The sequence below is a fragment of the Prionailurus bengalensis genome, chromosome E1 (assembly GCF_016509475.1).
Source record: "Prionailurus bengalensis isolate Pbe53 chromosome E1, Fcat_Pben_1.1_paternal_pri, whole genome shotgun sequence".
NCBI classification, from domain to species: domain Eukaryota; kingdom Metazoa; phylum Chordata; class Mammalia; order Carnivora; family Felidae; genus Prionailurus; species Prionailurus bengalensis.
In genome coordinates this window covers 42,850,481-42,862,054 of record NC_057347.1, presented here as the reverse complement: position 1 = coordinate 42,862,054, position 11,574 = coordinate 42,850,481, and the positions used below count along the sequence as shown (strand labels likewise).

Below are 11,574 nucleotides of genomic sequence, written 5' to 3'. Positions count from 1 at the left end.
GGGCTCAGGATCCTGGACTGGCCTGAAAGTCTCCCATGTCCTGGGACAGAGGAGAGGAGGCCGCTGAGTTATAGAAGCAGAATGGGATGGATCACAGGTCTCTAGCACCTCCTGATACAGTGCTCCCTCTACAAAGGGCCCTCAGGTAATCTCAGGTCATTTTGGATACAGGCCCCTGGAGACCAGTCTTTCCCTCTTGGCTTTATCACCAGAATATGCAGAATAGGTAAATCCATAGAGACAGAAGGCAGATTGGTGGTTGCCTGGGTTAGAGAAAGATGGGAGTGGGGAGTAACTGCTTAATGAGGATGCGGGTTTCCTTTTGGGGTGATAATGTTGGAACTAGACAGAGGTGGCACTTGCACACATTGTGAATGTACTAAATGCCACTGAGTCATTCGTTTTAAAATGATTAATTTTATGTTATGTGAATTTCACCTCGATTAGAAATAAGGGTACCTGTAGCTAAGAGATTAAAGAAGGAGGGGGGGGGGGTGGCTGGGTGGCTCAGTCAGTTAAGCAGTTAAGCGTGGGACTTCAGCTCAGGTCACGATCTCATGGTTCCTGGGTTCTCTGACATCAGCAGGGAGCCTGCTTCAGATCCTCTGTCCCCCCTGGCTCTGCCCTTCCCCTGCTTGTTCTCTCTCTCTCCTGCGGAGGCAGAGGCAGGTGGGAAGGTGAAGGAGGGCTGAGTTATGGGGGGAGGGGGAGATGTTGTACATTCTGATGTTGCAGAAAACAGAGCAGCTTGAGGTAGGGGGAAGGTAAGAGGGAGGGTGGTCTGGAGGATGCAGCCAGTTGAGGCAGCAGTTTGAGCTTTGGAACTTGGGGAGCCAGCTGCCTATAGGGGAAGGGGGAGAAGCAGGGAGGGAGTTGGACAGGCGCTAGTAACCTCTGAGCTGTTTGCTTCCTCTCAGAGTTTAGACTGGAAGCTCCTGGGGGAGGGGGTAAGGACCTCATCTTTTTAGCTGACTTTAATTTTCGTAGCAGAGCTTCGTCACAGGTAGATGCTTCTTTTAAAAAGCCTGGCACCAACGGAATGACATCAAGCATGTTAAGCAGCAGGAAGATTATCCACCACCCACATCAGAGAAGTGAGGATGGCACTGGGCTAAATGTGTGTGGCACTCAGGGCAGCGGGGGGGGGGCTTGCCCAGCTTCCCCGGGGCCCAGAGGGCCTGCCTTGCACGCCCAGCATCCCGAGAGGGCAGCACCCACTGGGGTCTGGGGTGGGGGAAGGGACTGGGTGACACCATGAGCTCCTTTGTCAGACCCAGGAAGGAGAGTGGGGGCAGCTACAGGAAGTAGGGGGGTGAGGAGTTCCCTCCGGAATCTATCCCCCCACTTCCCTCCCCTGTGCTTGCAGGGCTCCTGCACATGCTCAGTGTGCCCACGAATTGGGTTGGCTGGGGGAGGGCACTGACTGGCACCCCCACTTAAAGGGCCAGTGCCATGCTTGCTTGAGCCCAACAGGGAGCAGTAAGAACTGGCCACCCTCTGCCCTCATACTGATTTCTTCACCTCAAACCCCCTTCTTCACTTCCTGGCAGACGCCTCCTGTCCCCTCTGGACACAGGTGTTTCCACCTGAGGTGAAGGGAGTCCTTGATGGGAAAAAAGAATCCCAGGCCAGGGCACGCAGGGGTGGTGGGAAGCTTCACTCCTGTGAAATATCTGCCTCTGCCCCGCCACCCCCCACCCCCCACCCCAGGTAACCAAGAGGATCCTGGAAAGCAAATGGGCATGAGGGAAGTAAGACACTGAGAATTTGCTCTAGAAGGGCCTGGAGGGGGAAAGGGGAGCGTGTCTAAGCCCAGCTTTCCCCAGCCAAGGGGGTATGCAGGTTGCAGGGGAGGGGGGAGGCTGTAAAATTGGAGCTTCTGTCACTGTGGGGGACCGGGAGAAGCCCAGGCCTCAGGACGGGGCAGCCAGAGAGGGAAAAGGCAAAAGGAACCCACACCTGGCCACTACCTGTAGCCGAGCGGCCTCTGCCCAGTACTTGGCCCAGTACTGCAGAAGGCACTCCAGCTCAACCCTGGGGCTCCAGGGCACTGAGGTCGGGGAACCAGATGGCCGGAGGAGGTGACAAGGGCTCTTCCTCACTGACTCCCCTCAGTGAAGACACTTCCCCAGCTCACACTTTTCTCCTTTGTTTTCTTCTTGTTCCATCCTGTCCTCCACCAACCTTGGGGAAATTAACCCACCTTGATGTGGCCCTGACCAAGAGCCCTCAACGCGTGTGTGTGCGTGCATGCGTGTGTGTGTGTCTGTGTGTTTGGGTCTCTGGACAGGGGAGGGCCAGCAGCTAGCTTTCCTGTCTCTAGGCTCTTCAGCTTCTGGGCCAAAAAGGGCTGAACTCCTCACCTGTCCCTTCCCCTGTACGGAGCTCTTGCCTACTCAGGGACACGCTGGCCAAAGCCGGCCTCCTGGGCACAGCCCCAGCACCCTCTCCCTCACACCACACCCACAGCCCTCCCCCAACACTCCAGCAGCCCCCTCTGGAATCTTCTCACCCTTCCTAGTTACACACACACACACACACACACACACACACACACACGTATATGCCTCTGGGTAAACAACCTTAGGCCAGGCCCAACCCTCTCCCTCTGGGCTCCCTGCTGAGGAATGCGGCAGCTGGGAGGCTGCCTGAGCCTTGCCCAGGGGGCCTCTGGATCCAGGCTAGCACCCACAGGGGAAGGCAGGCTAGGAATTTGGAAAGCCACACCCTCTCAGAGCCTTGGATTTCCCATCTGCAAAGTGGGGACAAGCGTTCCTCTGGCCCTTCCTGAACTGTTCAAGATCAAAGAGAAGGGGGCTAAAATCTTTGGTGAAGGTTCCAGGGGCAGAACGCCCCACCCCCACCCCACCTGCCACCAGGGACTAGAGATTCTGCTCTTTCTTGAAACCCATGCCTCCCTAGAATCTGTTCTCCCCTTGCTTCCTTCTTGAAGGCGCTGGCCAGGCCTGGGTGTGGCAGGGCAGAAATGAAAGTTGTCTTGGCAACACACAGGGTTCGTCAACATTTCCATCCCAGCGGCTCAGAGGCCTGAGCCCTTCTCTTGCCCAATGTGGCCTGACAAGATGAGCCTTCCTGGAATGGAAGCTAGGTTGGGCTGGCCAGGTCTCCGCCCCTCCCCGGTGCACGGGGCGGCAGAACCACACAGGCTCGCTGGTAAGTTGACTAACTTCCCCCTCCACCACCCCAGCCTGACACTAGGCAGCCAACAAGGACTCCTGGAAGGGGTGATGGAAGTGAGACCGGGTGTCTGGAGAAGGCTGGGTCTGAGTGTTCCGGTGTGTGAGCTCGTTTCAGAGCCCAGTACTGCTGGCACCTTGGTGGCACCTTATCCCAGCTGACTCAGCTTTCTATTACGCAGACAGGGGAGGGGCTCACCTCGGAGGGAAGGGACCACACAGGGGATGGGGCAAGAGGAGCAGCACACACAGATGCGCGGTGGGCACTAGGAAAGCCAGGCCACCAGCTCTGCTAAGGGCGGCTTCACTGCCCCCTCTGCCTCTTGGGCTTTTTTTTTTTTTTCCAGGAGAAAACTTCCCTTGAGGGATACTTGTAAGTGCCCTTCCAGGAGGTCTGGGGGCAAAGGTGATGACTAACCTCCTGCCCAACCACTGGCTTCGAGACGTGGAGGTGGGTAGCGGGCTGTCAAGGTAAAGGAGACACAAGCCATCCAGACCCTCATCCAACCCAGCCCTCCGAACTCTGGGGAGGACAGGGAGGATACAGGGAGCCTGGGAAGAAACCCTGAAGGAGCCCCTCCAAAAGTCCCAGCCCTCCCTCCTCCAGAGGACACCCCAAGCTCCTCACGGCAATCGGGCATCTTAAGTTCTGGCTGAACCGGTGGTTCCTGAGCCCCCCTCCCAGCCCTGCATCCTCCTCTATAAAACCTTCAGAGGAGTCTGATTCTTCCTGGACACAGAGAGCAGCATTCAGACATCCTGGAGGCCCTGGTAGTTCCCCAATACAGAGGTCGGCTGGCCTCCCAGGCTTGGGGCAAGGTGGGTCTAGGACCCCAGTCCCAAACCTCTCTGGGACAAATGTGCTTTGATTCTCAGAGCAGCCCTAGTGAAATCAATCCTAGCCACTCCCATCTGACCTCACGAAAATTATTTAATCTCTTTGAGAAAAATACGAAGACATCAAAGAACACATTATGGAAACGACAAGGTGGGAAGGCTAAACTGATTCTAGCTGTTCTCAGCGGACACAGGGGTACTGGGAGTGGTTTCCAACTGCCACCTGCCTCCCTGAGACCCAGCGGCCTGAGTGTATATGAAATGGGACCTTCTCCCTGGGTCAGCCTGGGTGAGGGGCCCCCCTAGGTGCCCGACTCCCCGCCGGGGCAGCTGCCCTTCCGGTTCCACATCTCGTTCTCCTGCCGGAGCCGCTGGTTCTCTGTCCGGAGCCTCTCGACCTCAGCAGCCAGCTCCTCCACCTGGCGGCAGGGCTGCGGGCCGGTGCACCCCCGCAGCTGTTGCAGCCTCCTGGTCTCCTCCTCGGCCTGCGACAGCCGCCTCTCCAGATCCAGGTAGTCTCGAACCAGCTCCTGCTTGCTGCGGTCCTGCAGGCGCTCGGTGTGGTAGCGCTCGTAGGCCTCGGAGAAATCCCTCTGCTGGAACTCACCGTGAGCCGGGCCTCGCCCGTCGCCTTCCCCTGCCTCGCTCTCCCCGCTGGAGCCTGGCTGGGAGGCCCCATGGGGCACTTCCAGGTTGGGCTCCTCAGGGTCTCGGTCATTCATCAGAAATTGGGTGGTGTTGTAGGGCGCCACGGGCTGGCCTTTGGCGAACATCTCCTCGCGGACCCGGGAGGCCCTCTGGCTCTGCCTCTCATCCCGCTGTTGCTTCTCGGCCCAGCTCAGCTCCAGGTAGGGCCGCCAGTGCCTTTTGCGCTTTGAAGGCCTCCTGCGGTGCTTCTTCCGGCCCAGCACAGCCTCCACTGAGCTGCCCCCTGGGCTCTGGGTCCGGGAAGCCCTACTGTTCCAGCCCAGGCCACTGCCAGCCCCAGTAGGGTCTTCCTCCTCCGAGTGGCTCTCTATCCGGGGTGTCAGGGGCAGGGAACTACCAGGGTCATGAGGCTCAGGGGGTGTCTGGGGGCTCCCAGGAGCACCAGGGGTCTAGACAGAGGACAAGGAAGAATAAATCACAGACAGCCTGTCCCCGGTGGTAGAACCCTTCCATAACCACTTGGCCTGAAGCCAACCTTCCCATAGCTGACTTGGGGTCACTCTCCAGCCTCTCACCCTCTGCAACTATTTGTTGGTTTGTGGGTTTTTACCTGTCTACTGTCTCCCCCCACCCCTCCAGCCCTCCCCGAGCAAACTCATGAAAACAGCAGGAATTCTGCCCATATATTTCACTCTGTAATTTCAGTGCCTCCAACAGTACCTGTTCTGTGCCTCACAGAGCACAGTATTCACTAAATATTGTTTGAATGAAGTAGGAGAAAGAGAATAGAGGTCGGGGACTGGCTCCTGATGCATTTGCTTGATCAGTCATCTTCCTAGGAAGCTTGTCTTTCAGACAGAGTTGGCTTCGTGGGGGAGCAACCTGTGCAGTCTCTCAGAGCCTCTCACCCCCACTCTGTTCAGAAAGGCCCCATGCTTTGCTTAAAGCTCTGCTGTCCTTGTCTTGAACTTAACAATTTTTTGATAAAGAACCCTTTGCACTGGGCCCTACAAATTATGTAGTCGATCTTGCTTCCAGGTATTTGCATAGCTGACTCTTTAGGGCTTAGTACCCTCTTCAGAGGGGCTCACCCTGACCACCCTATCTAAAGATCTGCCCCCTCATCTTCCCTTCCCATTGTCATGGGACCCAGTTAACATTCCATGTCGCATCTACCACATTACCATTTACCATCTGTCTTCTTCCTATAAGAATGTGTCTTGTCTGTCCAGTTCACCACTGTGTCCCCGTGCATGGCCCAAGGAAAGTGCTCAATAAACATATGTTAAATAACATAAAGCCCATAAGAGAGGGGGGGTCCAAAAAACATAGGGACATGAGACTCTCCTTTCTGTTGATCTAGGGCAAAGAAGACAGAGTGTATTTATTCCAGGCAGAAGTTGCTATCACTCTTTGACATGAGCGGCAGGAAAGAGGCCCTCACTAGGGAGAGGAAGGGTGAACCTCCAGTGTGCAGCCGACAGAATCCTAGAACTTATCTAAGAGGTGGAAAGGATTCTGTCAAGAGCGTGTGTACACAGCATGTGTTTATCTCTGTTGTGGTAAGGGTGGGAGTACTCAGGGTGGGGGATGGGGAATGAATTGCTCTACGTTTGTGGTTTGGGGAATTCTAATAATAACTGCTGCCATTAGCGTGTTGCTCTATAATGTACACCACGGCTCAGAGACATCTGACATAGGTCCATACAAGCATAGCGTGTGCATCGGGGGATGTACGCAGCCCTGTGAGAGCTGGAGGTGCGCTGTGAGTGCTTTAGAGGCCCTGGAGTTCTCTTCTTCATCTGGGATGGAGTGTGTTACAGCGTCTACGCAGTACGTGTGTGTGTTGTTTGTTGTGCTGTATTGTTACTTCACCTGCAGGGAGATCGTAGATCAAGAACAGGCCTTATCTCCACCAGTGTCTTGAGCCACCTGAGACCGAGTTTCTGCCCCACCCCAGAAGAAGCAAGGCCCAGGCAAGGTGGTTTGCCTGTGTGTGCACAATCGATCACCTGCCCCCAGCCCTCAGTACGTGTCCCCCCTGATGATCCTTCCCCTCACCCAAACCATCCCTGCCCCTCAGCCCCACGTGCTGCCTCCCTCCTGAAGGCTTGTCCCTTTACCACCATTCCCACTACTGCAGATAAGCTGTGTGATCTGGGTGAGTCATATGCCCTCTCTGAACTTCTAACCCTGACCTACCATGAACTCCAAATTAAACAACTCCAGAAAACGCTGGAAGTGGCCAGCTAGGGTGGGTCAGAGGAGCTGAGTTCCTTCCTCACCTACAGGGACTCAAAAACTCGGGGAGAAAGGCAAGGTGGGGGCAGCAAGAGAGAGTATGGGCAGAGCGGGTTTGGATTCCTGTTGCCAGATCAGAAGGTGATGTTTTCTGAGAGTCTGACACAATCTGTGTCTCCCTCTCTCCCGGATGATGTGTGCACCCCAACCCCCATCCTAAATTATGAACCAACTGCTCAAACTGTTTTCCCTGTCAGGCTTCGTTCTCAGCCTTAACAGATTGCAAGGCAGAGTTCTGTTGTCAGAAGTCCCTAAATTTAATCTTGGGGTGCCTGGGTGGCTTAGTCGGTTAAGCGTCCGACTCTTGATTTCGGCTCAGGTCATGATCTCACAGTTCGTGGGATTGAGCCCTGCGACAGTCTGTGTTAACAGCACGGAGCCTGCTTGGTATTCTCTCTCCCCCTCTCCCCTCCCCTCCCTCCCTCTCTGCCCCTCCCCTGCTTGTGCTTGTGCGCAAGCACGTGCTCGCTCACTCGCATGCACGCGCGCTCTCTCTCTCTCTCAAAAAACAAAACCAAAACAAACTTTAAACCTGGACCTTTTGTTTGCCAGCTGCGTGATTCTAGAAAAGGTATTTCAGCTCTGAGAACCTTAGCTTCTTTGAAATGGAAGTAGTAATCCTACCTTGAAGGGCTCCTAGGATTTTATGAGATAGCACAGATTTGGCATCTGGCATATTGCCCACTGCACAGTAGGGACTCATTTAAAAATACTGGTTTTCCAAATCTGCCAACACATCTGAGACACGCTGGTGGGATCCATGGTAGGGCACTCAGGTGGTTGGGAAGGTGGGGCTTACCTTGGCCTCCTCCAGGGCTGCGGGTGATTCTGTATTACAGTTGGTCTGGTTCGTAGTAGCCACCTTCTTCTGTTCCAAATCTTTCAGCAGATGCCTTTAACTAATGACACCTGCCTTAAATAACAGAAAAACCAAGTCTTAAAGGAGAATTTTCAGGAAGACTGGCTACCCAGGAATTTTTCCCCAAGGCAGCGGCAGCCATTTTGTAGCACCAGACCTGCACACTGTCCTTATCAAATGAAGGCCCTGAAGGCTGCCTCCACACCCTGGTTTCACACCTCCAGCCAGCAAGAGGGCCAAATGGGGAATAAGGGACCATCTTCCCAGTCCTGTTCCTCAGACCCCAGGCCAGGGTTTACATCCTATACTGTTCTTCTAGAAGTCACTGAGGCCCAGGCTGGAAGTTAGGAAACTCGCCCTGAGCTTCTCCCCCGCCACCCCCAAAACAACCAAAAGGGGGAAGGACGCTGTCCTGGGAGGCAAGGTACAGCAATGACCTGGAGAGGCCGACAGTCGAGTGGGTCAGTGGCTGTAACAAGAAAATATGTAGCAGGCTTTACAAGGGGGTCCTTTCCTCACTGTGTCCAGAGGCCCCAGTCTGGACAGCGGACCCCCTCCCCCTGCCTGCCCCCAGGCTGGACTCCAAAACCCAGCCCTGAGAAACACAGCTGTGGCCTGGGCCGAGCCTGGGGCTGAAGCCTTATCATCTCCTGGGCCTGGCCTGCCTCCCGGCTCCTTCCTCTCAGGACGGGAAACAGAGGAAAGGGGAAGAAGTCTTCACACTACATGCAGCTGGAAGGGAAGCCCAACTGGAATAAGGATGGATTCCTTGGAAAGGGGGAAGTGGTCCGAGAAAGGAGATTTTGCAAAGGCAGAACTGACCTATTTGCTGTCAAGGATTATGCACACGACTATATCTGTGTGTCTTTCTGTGCGACCGACCTCCTGTTTGTGCAGTTCCCAATGCCTCAGCCCTACCTCTTGCTGCAATTGCAGCAGCTCTGGTCAAGCCGCTCAGGCACTAAGGTTGGGGAAGTTGGGGGGGCGGGGGAGCCTGGCAGCGCGGTGCCTATTGGGGATTGTAGTTTTTCCAGCTTTGGAACACGGATCAAGATCCTGTCACGTCTACAGTCAGACCGAGAACTCCAAAACCCATATACCCTTGCGCGAGCGGCCTCCCGCGCTCACCGATGCCTTCCTTGATTGGTCAAGTCGTCTGCCAATATTTCCACTTTCGTCAACGATTAGCTGTGCGGAAGCACAACGGGACCCGCCTTCCGAGCTCAATTAAAGAGTTCATTGATGGCGTTAATCTTTACGGGGTAGAAAATAGATCCGGCCGAGAGGGGCGGGGCTGTGGGTGCGGAGGGATCCTCGGCCCTAGAGGAAGGCGACGAGAAGGATCGGTGGCCGCCGCCGCCATTTTGGGCTGGGAGGAGGCAGCGGAGGGACTCGCTGCGCAGTGAGAGCACCCCGTGGGGGGTGGTCCGGGCGCGGGGAGAGGCCGGGCCGAGTGGGCTGCCTGAAGTGGTGGCGCCGGGAGACGGCGGGGAGTGGGACCGGGGACCGGGGGGGTGAAGGTTGGAGTCTCCCCGGCCGGGCCCGGTCCTCAAACCGTCCCGGCAGCCCCGCAGCCTCGCCTCTCACAGAGGGCGGGGTTCTTGGGCAATTACCGCGTGTTCCCCGAGACCCCAGTTGGGGAGAGACCGGGTGAAACAAACGACTCCGCTCTGCTTTTCCCACGGGGGACGCAGATCCAGAGGCCGAGTTCTGCCAACTTTCCCCACCCCCATGCGGCCTGGGTATGGTGGCGGGGGCCAGCGTTGCGGGACCTCCACCTCGAGGGGCGAGGTGGGGGCGTCGCCAGATTCCAAAGACTGGCGCCCCCGGGGAGGGCGGAGGTCCCAGCTCTGGCCGTGCGTCCTCCTGGCTTGGCTGGCAGCTGGAGGCCCCGAGGGCGCAGAGCCGGGTGCACCCACCATCTTCCCCCATACACCAAGGCCATCTCGCGGCCCCGGCTTCGAGAAGGAAACAGTCTCTTCTTAACAGTAGCAACCACCAATTCCTCCTGGAACTAGGTAGATAGAGGCACGTGGAAGGCTTTGCGAGCCCAATGCTTGGAAATCTCTGAGCGCTCTTGCCCTCAAGATTTCTAGCCAGCCCCGATTGTCGGAATGACCTGACCTTGCACGTCCCCAGCCAGTTTGGGAAACTCTAAAAATGTGCTGTTCACTTCTCTTGAAAGTTTACACCGAAAAAAAGTTGGGTTTTGCCCTTTACGGGGTTGGAACACAAAAAAAAAAAACTGAGTGGCCACGGCTCAGGGAATAAAAGTGGAGTGGCCCATTTCGGATGCTTCAGGAACATCTGTTTGCGTTTTGAAATCCGAGCCATGAGTTTTAACCAAAACTTTTGGAGAAATGGCTGCCCTCCTAGAGGAAAGAACGAACTAATTCCAACATAATCTTTATAAGACTACAAATTCTTTCCAGTTTAAAGAACTTTTCTTCCACAAACTGAACAAAATGGGGAGTATTTTGCCACTGACGCATTGTTACTAGGGAACCTCTATTTTGAATTTCCAAGGACACTAATTGAAAATCACCTCTGTGAATCCCAGATGCTACCCAGATAGAAATTGCAGTTTTGAGCAACTTCATATATGTAGCGTTTGAGGGGTGGGGGGAGACCTGCTTTGAAAAAAATAAATACTCAACCTTACATTGACAGTTATAGCAGCTTCTTAGGATTGAAGTTTGATGTGAAATTCTTTTCTTGAATTACAGATTAAACCATCTTGTTTCCTCCTGCTCGAGATCCAAGTTCAGAGAGCTTTACATACAGCTCAGGGATATCTTAATAATTTTGTTGCTAAAATACCAGTTAGAAATTATGTGTAGCATGAGAGTGACTGGGTAGTGAACTTTACCTTTGAGGGTATCTTGTAATGAATCTCATTGCCAATTACATATGGTCACATCATTCCTAAGCCTTTGGCTTGAAAAGCAAGAACCTTGAAAGGTTTTTGATAACTGAAGCCCTCCCCCTCCTCCTATTAATCATCTTTTAAGTTGTAAATGACAGTTCCATAACTTTATATTCTCCCCCTGCTCCCCAGATGTTCTCAGAGAAAGTCTTACAACTGGATGGTGACAAGGTGATCACCATTGACTTAATTTCTTAATCCAAAATTTGAACCACTAAATGAAGTATCCTTGATTCATACTGTAGGTTGACTTGGCTTATGTCATGTTAATTTTACACTGTTCTTCAGATCAAGAGAAGATGGGTTAGGAAAAGCTGACATTAACTTGGTAGGAGTTAAGTCATAGGAGCTGAATGGGGCTTTACAGATTATCTTTGTAGTTCTTCTGTCAAGAATTTAATGGAGGATCCCAGACTCTTGTGATTCATCCTCCATGGTGAAGTAATAGGGTTAAACCTTTGGATGCTACTAGGTAGACAGTACTGGGCCAGGTGCAGAAATGTGTTACTCATTTAGAAAGATGAAAGGTTATCATCTATAAGGTTGACCCGGAAGCTTTTCCATTCCTTGATAAGAAAAGTTGGGAATAAACCCAGTTTAATAATGCTCCCTTGGTTATCTTTTGAGCAAAACACAGGACTGGAAGTTAGGAACTCCAAGCTCTATTTCTGTGTGTGCTACCACTGACTTGATTGGCTTGGCCGGAGGCCAAATCCTGAAGATGAGGCCAAACTGGTCATTTTGTTGCTGAGTCCATTGTTCATCTAATGTTCAACCAGACCTTCAACTTCCTTCTCAGCTCTCCC

The 11,574-nt window shown here is 53.9% G+C and overlaps 1 protein-coding gene across 1 annotated transcript; it reads right to left on the bottom strand.

Moving 5' to 3' along the window:
- Positions 1 to 4,110: 4,110 nt before the first annotated feature.
- HEXIM2 (HEXIM P-TEFb complex subunit 2) lies at positions 4,111 to 9,764 on the bottom strand. The gene is given in 3 exon segments (XM_043582641.1): positions 4,111 to 5,131; positions 7,783 to 7,896; positions 9,570 to 9,764. Coding segments are annotated over 3 exon segments (1,104 nt in total). The 3' UTR covers positions 4,111 to 4,336.
- Positions 9,765 to 11,574: the final 1,810 nt, after the last annotated feature.